Source organism: Sinohyriopsis cumingii, chromosome 6 (assembly GCF_028554795.1).
Source record: "Sinohyriopsis cumingii isolate HCF-2022 chromosome 6, ASM2855479v2, whole genome shotgun sequence".
Classification (NCBI taxonomy): Eukaryota; Metazoa; Mollusca; class Bivalvia; order Unionida; family Unionidae; genus Sinohyriopsis; species Sinohyriopsis cumingii.
The window spans coordinates 78,041,343-78,054,784 of record NC_142966.1 but is presented as its reverse complement, the minus strand read 5'-3'; the positions used below and the strand labels follow the sequence as shown (position 1 = coordinate 78,054,784).

At 31.7% G+C, this 13,442-nt stretch overlaps 1 protein-coding gene across 1 annotated transcript in view; it reads left to right on the top strand.

Moving 5' to 3' along the window:
* Nucleotides 1-2,940: 2,940 nt before the first annotated feature.
* The window catches only part of LOC149797272 (protein lin-28 homolog), a 61,510-nt gene continuing 51,008 nt past the window's right edge, over nt 2,941-13,442 (top strand). The window contains exon 1 of the mRNA XM_089961983.1: nt 2,941-3,545. Coding sequence (XP_089818109.1) covers nt 3,530-3,545 — 16 coding nt within the window. The 5' untranslated portion in view covers nt 2,941-3,529. The remainder of the gene's footprint in view (nt 3,546-13,442) is intronic.

The following is a 13,442-nucleotide window of genomic DNA, read 5'->3' as shown; positions in this document are numbered from 1 at the left end:
TTGTTTTCTTCAAGATGACGTCATAACATTGTTTCATAATAAGTTAATTAATCGGTATGATTCGGTATAAAATAGCGCTATTAATGTTTTCGTATCATTCTATACATTCACATACCTCGTATAAACGCAGAAAAAAGACTATGCAAACATGACAGGTATTTCGGGTCACAAAAACGTTGGATCTGACAAAGTATGTTGTCGGGAAAATGCGAAACACAGAACAACTTGGTACTGTCAACCATGTAACAGGTAAACGTTAATTTACATTTGCTTGTGCAGGGAAAGCGTTTAAGTTATGAATAATTTAAGTTTCAGTGTATAGTTAGTTATCTCAACAGGAGATAAAAAGAAAGTTTAATTCATTTCAATAGGGCCATGGAAAACATATTTCTTTAAATATTTAAACCAGAAGCCTTCTTTGAAAACATTCACAGCTTGCGCATTTAGCTTTGCTGAGTTCGGGTTTCTCGTATTTTACTAGCTTACAGCGCTTCAAGAAAGTAAAGAAAGAGACGATAAACAAAGAATCTTGCTATGAACTTTAAGATGAAGAAGAGATTGGTCGATGAATTCTGCTACATAGAAAAGTTTTCACAACTATTCTTTCTAACGTTATCTTCTGATTGTATCTTCTAACATATCATAAACAGTGAAAGGCAGCCTTTGCGTCGTAACACAATTTTGACATTAATTTTCAAATCTCAATCTCAGGTTTTACATCTAAACATTATTTTCATTCTTATCTCCTTTTTAGCGTTTGACACGGTTTATTAAACAATATATATATATATATATATATATATATATATATATATATATATATATATATATATATATATATATATATATATATATATATGGTCATTTTGTTCAAAACGGTTAGCATTAATGTTTTTTAATTAAAACATTCAGATTTTGAATGAACACTGCAAAGAAAACAACTAAGTTTTAATTACAAAATGCAGCTTTCTGGAAACATTTTGTTTTGTAGAGCTTAAACAGTTACAGCAACTACCCGAGGGTTGGTTCCTATACAAAAATATATATGACGACTAAAGTCGTTAGTATCTTTGATCTTTCTGACAACTGTGGCAGTGGAGATCACGTTTCTTGTCATAAGATAACATTTCCTAGAAATTATATGAGCAAATTGAAGAAATATAATTAGCACATTTAAATTATATCTAAATTTAAAGTTTTATACACATTGTAAATCTTAACCATTACAGGGGTTAATCATTAGCAACTATTGTTGTCCATTGTAACCTTGAACTCTTTCATGAAGCCATATTCATTCTTTTTAAATGTATAAGAATATTAGCGATATTTGAATCATATACATTCAAAAAAATCAATCCCATTCTTCTCCATTTGCACTTGCTACCCTTTTGTAAAGTGGCTGGTGGCAAGGAACCGCTAGCTAATCACATCTATTGGCTGTCAATTTAAAATTTGGAACACTTTCATTGGTTGTTTTTTGCCGGTCAATGAACCGATGGGTGGTACAAATTGTAGCTTAACTTCTCCACTATGATATCAGATATCGAGGTTCCCAATGGGAAATTATGGGGAAACACATCGGATTCTCTTTTTTTAAATAAAGTTATTCATTCCGTTGTAGTCGATCGATTTTGACCTAATTCTTAGATTCAGCAGTGTTTGTAAAAGAAGGGGAAAAGTTCACAGAACAATCGCAAAGTGTGGAGACAACTTGAAGGCTCTGACAAGTCTTTGTTCAGTAATTTTCCTTGCTGTTATTTTAATTTTTTGCATAAAGTCACTTAAATGAAGGAATTTCACGTTACTAACTGCGTTTTTGGAATTTGAAGCAAAATATATAAAAATATTACTTTTATGAAATAGCGGGTTTATCCTGGTCTATTCAAAATGTAAAAAACTATTTTGCGTATAATCTAATACGTCAGCAAATAAGATCACATGATGTGTGCTATTCATTGTTTAAATTGTGAGAAATAGTCTGTGCTGCTCAATAAATAATACAGTCTTTGATGGACATATATTTAAAAAAAACAAAAAAAAAAAAACATGCACTGAAAAGACTTTTTCACATTTCTTCCGGCTTCATTGTCTAGCATGACATATATTTACCTATCTGGGTAAAGGTGCTGTCGCTGCTACCAAAATTAGGACGAATGAACTGGTTGATATTTGCCAAGATAAAACGAGAATGACCCATGTAATTTCTTTACAAAAAAAGATCGCTTTTGTACATTGTAGAGTGCAAACAATTTGCCCCACCATCTTTATCTGTTATTATAATGAGCGCTAATATCGAGTTTGACACACAACGAGAAATTCTCTGAATAAAATCAACCTTGTATCAAATAAATGGAGTAATTTCAAAGATTTTATTTTCAGTTCAGGATATTTTGTAGCTATTCACTAAGAGTTGAAGAGGTGCAAAAGTAGAGAGAGCAACACAAAATGTTAACTATACCCTTAGTGCAATTTTACATCTCTACCCTAGACATTACGGATTATTCCGCAGTAAATTTTTCCCTAATTTCATTGAATGTATAGCCGTGTCAAAAGTCATGTGTGAAAGTGGATTTGACCTGTTTTGAAGGGGGGCCGGAAGCTTGTGCTCTCAAGGGGTTCTTTTAGGGAGATTTATCTAAATTATACATCTTATTGTAATATTTGCCTTTACAAGTTAAACAAGCATGACTTGAAAGAACCAAAGTTACATAATACTGTCAATAAAAAATACATTCAACATAAATTTGTAAAATGGTAGCAAAATTTGAAACTAATTTATCAGTTTGTATTTCTAGAGTTCTATTTAAGGTCGGATATCAGAGGGCTGTATCTTATTCTTCGTCAGAACTACGTGTTATTTATATCGATACCATGTTAGAAAACATGTCTTTAGATTATCTCCCTTTTGTGAGTATGTTGTGATGGATGACGGGACGGAGAGAAAGTGTATATCCATGCATTCACCTAAGGTGGCCATGCGCCTTCTTTAGTTCAGACGTCTATGTGTAGGTCAGTCTTGAAAGGTATTAGATGTTTACTGAGTCGTATGGTATCCCAACTGAACACCACGCCAAAAGGAAGCAAGCACTATAAACGGTGCACCGTGCTTCTGCATGAAAGGACGACACATATTCGGCTTTGGCAACTAGTCAACTGCCCAGCTCATTGTCCTAAACTCTCGGACCTCACACAGGACGTACCTGCAGCCAGATGACCTCGGACCAGCTGTCAAAATGCTACGACAACTCTCATGTTCAGAGTAAAGGGTTCCTGGACATGTGCTCCGTAGCCGGGTCAACAGTTATGGCGCAGTACATTCGCACGTAAGGAAGTGTTGTGTTGTGCGTACATGCAGATTTTTGATGGAATATGTGCGATACAAGTGTTTTATAATAGCAAACTAGAAGAAACTGTACGCTTGTCCGAAGGTGGAAGACATTTACGTTATGTGAGTCTGGATTCAGTTGGAGTGAGAGGAGGTTTTTCACATTTCCCCTGCGGAATTTGAACAATTCGATGCGTCCACGCGATGGAAAAGCATGGAGGTGAATTAGATATTTATATTATAATTTCACTTTTGACGTGGTCGTAAGATAAACCCTGAACCAATCAGATTAGATACTAGATATTTAATGTGAACATAAGGTACAATTTTGGTTGATTGTCAGCCCAAATATTATTCCGTTTCGATGACATTCCTCAACTTTGTTGATTAGCACTTAATCGGTAAATTTATCCCCATGCAAAATTCAAAAAGCGCAGGGTCATTCGATCAATAATTATTGAATCCGAACTCAGTCTCTGCCTGGACTGTATTATTTTTTCCCTCAAACTCATTTGTCTTAGCGTGGACCTTTTCTCGCATTATTGCGTGCATTATGTGTTCATCAGCAGAAAATTAAAGCAACTAATTCTCTTTTTATCTAACTAGATACAGCTATTTGATTTATAACGCGAGAATTCAATCAGAATAATTATGTATAATTATTTTAACCTATAATTTGAAGAAAAATAATCGGTTATCCTACCAGGGGTAAATTATGTTTTAAAATTCTTTGGTTGGGCTCTCGCAAGGTCAAGTCGATTTAAACTGACGAATCCAAGAAAATAACTGACCTCTACCGACTTATTTACCTACAAATATCTACGTCCTTGAACATATATACTAGAACATATTTTCATTTATTAAGTCCCAAATGCTTGTCATATCTAAGTATCTGAATTAGTTGTTTTTTATTTCGTTGGGACAAGTAATTCTCTATATTTTGCCATATTTCGTTTAGTATACACGTTCAACAACACTTTTGACTCGTGAGAAAACAATTATTCTGTTGGTAAGCATATATTCTTAACTTTAGTAAGTGATGTATTTGAGGAATGCCTTATATTTCGTACAAGAAATTGATCGACCTTTATGGGCCTCCCAGTTAATGATGTCAGTGACCCACAGCGGTAAGGTATGCATATATTGGAACATATGTGGTCAAATGGTGTCGGCTGGTATTCCAGTAAAATTGACATGTCCTTCAACAAAGGTTTACAAACGTATATGAGAGGCAAAAGAGCCCATCCCCGCTACTGATTCGTTGTGGCAGATATGTCAAGATTTGCTTTCTAGGCTCCATTCTCACTGATGACTCGACACATCACGATGGTAAAGTAAATAATACAAAGTAAGTGACTTACAGAAACTAATGTCTGATTGGTTATGTAGCACAGCTAGTTTCATAAATCTTTATTGGATTTACTTGCTGTAAAAATCATCTAAAAGCGCTTTTCTTTTCTTTTTTTGTGAAAGCATTTGCAAATTCTACCAGGAGTTTAACGTTTTAGCTCTGGTTTCTGGCAAAATATTTTGTGCATAGTTTAGAAAAAGGTGGGTTATGTAAAAGCCCTGGAGTATTATCAGAGATGAGGTCAAAATGAAATACTTTCGTGTAACCTCTAGAAATATACTACTTTATGGATGAAATATAATATAAAATAGTGTTATGGATGAAATATAATATAAAAACAGTATTATGGATGAAATATAATATAAAACAGTATTATGGGTGAAATATAATATAAAACAGTACTTGGAACAAGCGAAAAATGTTGTAAAATATGTCTTTCTTATGAATAAAACCGCTGTAATTGTGTTATATCTTTGTCAATTTAAGCTCTCATTTCATTATATTTATATTTAATGTTTGTTGTCCAATATTTGGTTTTGAAATAGCTTGTAATATTTTTTTCTCCATTTTTCTTTTGTTGTTGTTGTTAAACTGATAAATTTTGATCCAGTATTTGCTGTGTAAACAATGTAGGTGTCTGTCATTTTGAGAAAGAAACATTATGGGGAATGGTCATTAAGGAAATAGATCACGATAAATTGGTCCAGTAGTGAATTAAAAAATAAAACCAATATGTCGTTGAACTTTAAATCATTAATACTCGTTGCTTTAGTTCTGCACGGTTGTACAGTTCTATTATATATTCCACCTGACTTGGGTCAATTATAATTTGCAAATCTATTAATTTATCTTTATCGAAAGTCTCACCTCGTACATGAATCCAACTGCAATAATCCAGTGAGAAAATATAACAAATGTCGTTTTCAAAATCATTTATGTTGGAATCTAATTGATCTTGACTAAATGATCATGATTTTAAATACTGTTAAAATTATACGTGTTGTTTGCCAGTATGTAGTTGTTTTAAAAACAGATTGTCTGGATCAGTTTTAAATATTGAATACCCTTAAAATGTTAAGTTTTTCAATATTTCATTATTCTTATTTTTCTTATTCATGCATATCTTTATTAGGTTTTATCCATATTTGTTCTAGGAATGATTATTTTAATTATTTTTTAATTGTTAACGTTTATATTATTAAAAAGAAATCCTTATATTTGAGTTATCAGAATACAAAACTGAAGGAGGACATAGATTGTCAAGCGTTATGTTGCACTTAATGATGCTCTTTTAAAAACGTTACTGTTGGAAATATTTATTTCATGTTTTGCCTAGATCTCGTTTAAACATGTGTTGTATGAGGCAAGATATGATTTATAAGATCTCAAATAATTAATAAATACGGTCCCACAGTTGTGAAAATAACTCAAGACAAAAATGTCGGTTTTACATGACTTGCATTAAATGAAGGACATGACGTATGCCGAAAAGACGCATATAATCTGGACAAAATGTCAAAAACAAAATTATTTCACAAGAAAAGCACTTGAGCATACCGAATAAGGGAGAAGCAGAAACAAGTTTTCGTGTGATAAAGACTGAAAGAAGTAGCTACATTTATTAAATCCACTGAAACCACACGGTCGTTCTCTGTCGTTTTGATGCTCTGTGCTAACCGATAGAAAAAAAAAATTAATTTGCCACTGGCTTTTCAAGGCAACGCTTGCAAAGTCTCTATTATAGATATATATATATATATATATATATATATATATATATATATATATATATATATATATATATATATATATATATATATATATATATATATATATGGGTGTGTAATTAGATGAACTGGTTGAGTGAATTCATTTTATACCCAATTCACCTTTTCAATATTCGCTACTATATTTTGTACACACGGCAGTACGACTATATTGGGTTGCACATTTTTAGAAGTCAAGTTTATTTTCATTTGCATTTTATTCAGATTGATTATTGAACTCCTCGAAAATTTTATAAAACAGTTTGAAAAAATGGTCAAGTTTGAGACAAGAGAGCTTACACAATATCCATCCTTTATGGCAGGTGTAACGTGTAAACTAGGCTGTAAATTGTGTATTTCTGTCTTACCTCGTTCTTTACCAGAATAGTTTCTCGACCAGATTCCTCTGAGAAACATTGATTCATTCCGATTCCATGGATACCGTTTCATGTACATCCACCTACCAGGAGGCGAATTAAGGTAGAGACCACAACCGTTTTTCCACCTACATGTAGCTTGACCGTTTTATGACCTCAGGCTAGTCTCCTTTCTCAAGACAATAGGGTCAGTGGCCTCGTATAGATTGTGTCCCTAAATTAAAAGTGTATAAAAGTGTCAGTTGAATACATCCGTTGCACTTTTTTCTGTGTAATGTGGCATTCTTGTGCTACAAAATAAAAATTTTCTCGCAAAATGAAAGTCTTTATCAATTGTTATAATCAGACATTATTGGAAGATAAATACAAGGTAATATATCGTCATTTTTCAGCACACACACACACACACATACACACACACACACACACACACACATACATATATATATATATATATATATATATATATATATATATATATATATATATATATATATATATATATATATATATATATATATATATATATATATATAATGAACAGATGGAGATGGAAGATTTTTATTTAAGTAGGTGTATGTGTGCATATCCATTAATGAATCTGAACTGATAAATTAATTGTATGCGACCGCACTAGTATTGAAACGCATAATGTATTTCACTGCAGAAAGCTCAAACCTTTTTCTAAAAACTAGGAGTGGAACTTGAAATAAAAGCATAAATATTTTAAGATTTTGGAGGCCTATCTTTCTATTGAGTAGGGTGAATATTCCAAGGTAGTCTTCAGTTATTTGTTGTTGTTGCTTTTACGTGTTATGTTGAACGGCATTTGAAATATTAGGCAATAAGTTGAAGACGAGTTTATGATCTCCGGGAAATTGTCTAAATCAGTTGATTCAGGTGTGGTTTTTAATCCTGTCTTATATTTGTTAATATTTATATTGTGCTTCATGTGTTTGCTGAGTGCCCTCTTTTTGTTGAACAATTTCTTTTTAGGTGTCATGGTGTTGAAGAAGCTTTCAACTTTTCAGTTTCTTAAAAAGTCATGTATATGTATATATATATATATATATATATTCATATATATATATATATATATATATATATATATATATATATATATATATATATATATATATATATATATATATATATATATATATATATATATATATATATATATATATATACATATACACACACACACACACACACACACACATATATATATATATATATATATATATATATATTAAATTTTACTTATAAAAAGCAAAGCGCGTCTATAATTTTATATTGCCCAATAATTTAGTATTTCAATATCGATACATTAGGTGTAATTTGTCCTGCAGTTGTGTACAAAGTTACGTTAATTAACTCTTCTCGTTACATCAAAATTTGTTTTAGATAAAACAATCTTTTTCTTTTTTGATGAGTAAGCTGACATTGGTCTCGTCTTATTTTGAAGTCTCTTTATTGTTACATAAACACGTGTCAGATTACATTTCTATAAATTTTGCAAATATAGCTGTTAAATTTTACATGTAGGTAATAAGCTTTATTGTGCACATTTTATAGAATTTTAAGTCCAAAAGACTTCCGTGATTGAATTTATTTTAGGAAAATAAAGTTTCTTCATTGCTTATTAAGGTGTTTTGAGTGAATCGTTTCTTATAATATGTATTAATTGTTCTCTTATAAGGATAATAGTAATTTAAATTATAGAATTATAATTAAACTTTCATAATAACTCATTTTTAAAAACTACAGGATAGTCTGATTGCTCTATTTCTATGGACTGGAAGAGAATAAGATAGTCTTTGATTGCTCTTCTATGGACTGGAAATGAAGAGTATAGTCTGTCTGATCGATGTCTATCTATGGACTTACAAGAGACTAGTATAGTCTGTCTGATCGATGTCTATCTATGGACTTAAGCGACTAGTATAGTCTGTCTGATCTATGTCTATCTATGGACTTACAAGAGACTAGTATAGTCTGTCTGATCAATGTCTATCTATGGACTACAAGAGACTAGTATAGTCTGTCTGATCGATGTCTATCTATGGACTTACAAGAGACTAGTATAGTCTGTCTGATCGATGTCTATCTATGGACTTACAAGAGACTAGTATAGTCTGTCTGATCGATGTCTATCTATGGAGTTACAAGAGACTAGTATAGTCTGTCTGATCGATGACTGTCTATGGGCTGCAAGAGACTAGTATAGTCTGATCGATGTCTATCTATGGACTACAAGAGACTAGTAGAGTCTGATCGATGCCTATCTATGGACTACAGGAGACTAGTAGAGTCTGATCGATGTCTATCTATGGACTACAGGAGACTAATATAGTCTGTCTGATCGATGTCTATCTATGGACTACAAGAGACTAGTATAGTCTGTCTGATCGATGTGTATCTATGGACTACAAGAGACTAGTATAGTCTGTCTGATCGATGTCTTATCTATGGACTACAAGAGACTAGCATAGTCTGTCTGATCGATGTCTATCTATGGACTACAAGAGACTAGTATAGTCTCTGATCGATGTCTATCTATGGACTACCAGAGACTAGAATAGTCTTTGGTTGCTCTCTTTCTATAGACTGGAAGAGAATAGTTTAGTCTTTGATTGGTCTCTTTCTATGGATTGGAAGAGAATAGGATAGTCTTTGATTGCTCTCCTTCTATGGACTGGAAGAGAATAGGATATTCTTAGATTGATCTCGTTTTATAGACTAGAAGAGAATAGGATAATGTTTGATTGCTCTCTTTATAGTGACTGGAAGAGAATAAGATAGTCTTATATTGCTCTCTTTCTATGGACTAGAAGAGAATAGGATAGTCTTTGATTGCTCTCTTTGCTTTTATTTTATGGACTGGAAGAGAATAGGATAGTCTTTGATTGATCTCTTTGCTCTTATTTCATGGACTGGAAGAGAATAGGGTAGTCTTATATTGCTCTCTTTCTATGGACTGGAAGAAAATAGGATAGTCTTTGATTGCTCTCTTTGCTTTTATTTTATGGACTGGAAGAGAATAGGATAGTCTTTGATTGATCTCTTTGCTCTTATTTCATGGACTGGAAGAGAATAGGGTAGTCTTATATTGCTCTCTTTCTATGGACTGGAAGAAAATAGGATAGTCTTTGATTGCTCTCTTTGCTTTTATTTTATGGACTGGAAGAGAACAGGATAGTCTTTGATTGATCTCTTTGCTCGTATTTCATGGACTGGAAGAGAATAGGGTTGTCTTATATTGCTCTCTTTCTATGGACTGGAAGAAAATAGGATAGTCTTTGATTGATCTCCTTAAATGGACTGGAAGAGAATAGTATAGTCTTTGATTGCTCTCTTTGCTCTTATTTTATGGACTGGAAGAAAACAGGATAGTCTTTGATTGATCTCCTTAAATGGACTGGAAGAGAATATGATAGTCTTTTTCTTTTGTAGCCTAATACCGGAAAATATATTTAGCTATTTTTTCATCCATAATGTGAATATATTACCATTGCATCATTTTGTGAATATCATCGCAATATGTCGTTTTTTATAACCATAAAAGGGACAGGTGTAATTCCACGAATCTTTGACATTGATCTTACCCGATTCCTATTTAGTACAAATATTTATGCCTGTACATCTCTGTTCTAGTATTAAACCCACTTTAGGATTACATAAATTTGTCTTTAAAATGTATATTCTTGTTAGATTGTAATTATCGTCTGAAATTATAAATTATATTGTGCGACATCTTTCATAGTTTATATGATACATTTAAGGTCCTATTGGTCACCATCATATTCACAGTCCATCACAAATTCGTTACAATTATTAAAACGGTTCCGTAACTCTCAGTTTCAGTCTTACAATACTGAAAATTCGTCTTCCTTTGACAATTAGTCTCCTCAGATCTCACATGTAAGCACAGAAAGTTTCATGATGATAATGATATCTGATGGATAACTGTTGATAGGGCACATAGTTGACTGTTGATAGGGCACAGAGTTAACTGTTGACAGGGTGCATAGTTGACTGTTGATAGGACACACAGTTGACTGTTGACAGGGTGCATAGTTGACTTGATATTTGACTGTTGATAGGGCACACATGTGACTGTTGACAGGGTGCATAGTTGACTGTTGACAGGGTGCATAGTTGACTGTTGATAGGACACATAGTTGACTGTTGATAGGTCACATAGTTGACTGTTGATAGGTTATATCGATGAATATTGACAAGGTATATAGATGATGGTGTGTGTGTGTATATATATATATATATATATATATATATATATATATATATATATATATATATATATATAAATGAATGTTAACAAGGTACACATGTTACTTTAGATAATGTATATAAATGAATTTTGAAAATCTATATAGATGACTTTTGATAAGGTCTAAAGATGACTTTATATATAGATATATATAAAACTATTGACCATGTTCACATAAGACCATTGGTACGGCATATGAATGACTATTTATAATGTATATAGATGAATGTTGAAAAGGTTTGTATATGACTATTTCTTAGATATATAGATGACGTGATAATGTATAGAGATGACTATTAATTATACATATATACATTCATACATACATACATACACGCACGCGCACACACATACTTATATATATATATATATATATATATATATATATATATATATATATATATATATATATATATATATATATATATATATATATATATATATATATATATATATATATATATATATATATATATATATATATATATAAACTATGTATTGATAATAATGTATATAGAATAAATGACCATTGGTAAGGTATACCCGCATACTGTGTGCAGGGCCGTAGAGAGCGATCATGGGCCCTGGGGTAAGAAACAATCGGACCTCTCCTAGTTCTTGTTCAAACAAAAATTTTCTTTTATAAAATTAAAAAGTGTTCGACCCGGGCCCACTTACCGGCCTGGTCCACTGGGATATATCCCCGGTTGCCCTTCCCCTCTTGTCACTCTTGACTGTGTACTCAGTATATATAAACGCTAGTAAACAATGTAATTACACTGCAGATGAGTAAAATCTCATTTTCTTCAAGTTTAATAGTTGTGAGTTCGGATTTTAATCATACTATATATGATGTGTTACATTTGTTTTAAAGAGGGGTCAGTTTTTTGTGTTACCCAACATTATGAAACTTTATTTTTTACACACATATATACAAATATTTAAGATCATGCATCAAGCCCCGTGTTTCTGGTTTTAGTTCCATATATTAGTTTTTGTTCTATCAAATGCGTTTCGTTTCGAAGGTATACAAACAAACATTGGACATGTGTGCAAATTTTATGTCTGAAAAGGTACGCCGTGAATCAATTATTGCTATTGATGCAATATTTAGCTAATTTCTTACTGGAAAATATAATATCTCTAAAGATTTCTTGACGAATGTGAATGTTGTCCTTATTACCAATTAATTCAGACCTGGGATTACTGATGTTAATTATCTTCATTGTTGGTAAATGCTTGCTAATCTTTGAATAATCGTAACAATTTTACTCGTATGTTTTAATAATATTGTTGACACAATTACCTGTTTTTGCCACTCACTTTTTAAGAAAAACGTACTCATCATTTAAAAGTTACGTACGAAATCAGATATATAGCGCTTTACTATCTTTACATCAAAGGACTACTTGTACATTGACATGTATTTTCCTTGACATAAATTTACATCAAAGGACTAATTGTATATTGACGTATATTTTCCTTGACATACCTTTACATCAAATGACTAATTGTATATTATCGTATATTTTCCATGATATACATTTGCATCAAAGGACTAATTGTATATTGACGTATATTTTCCTTGACATACCTTTACATCAAATGACTAATTGTATATTAACGTATATTTTCCATGATATACATTTGCATCAAAGCACTATTTGTATATTGACGTATATTTTCCTTGACATACCTTTACATCAAAGGACTATCTGTATACAGACGAATATTTTCCTTCACAATCAAAGACTGTTAAGTACTCGTTGTTTCGGAGTTATAACGGTAATGTCCGTTATTCTATTGTCATGTGGGGATTTTTATATAAAAAATTGAAATATTGACCACGTTCCCCTAAAAATGTTTGCCAATTGAAGAGATTGGGTGAAACACCGCAACCGTCGTGTGTGATGTATAATATAGAGTACGGAACAAATCTAATGCGCTTTTATGCAGCATTTCAAAGTTGACACGACGATACACGTATTTTATGTTTTGTGATGTAAGAGAAGTACTATGATAAAAAACAAGACACTGTTTTCGATATTTAAAAATTTACTTTTGTATCAATTATCCTTAATTATGAAGACTGTGATTTTAAATGTAAAAAGTAACGATAGTTTGATCGACTATAGTTGAAAATAATTTATCCTCTGTCGGAATGTGTTATATCGGAAAACTCGTATCATATAATGATTGAGGTTCAGATATAGTCAATTTAATTTAAAATTTATCATATGTATTCATATTTACATTTTGCGTATAATAATGTAAATATCTTTTTTTCTAAATATTTTTTTGAAAGCGTTTTTATCTCACATACAATTTC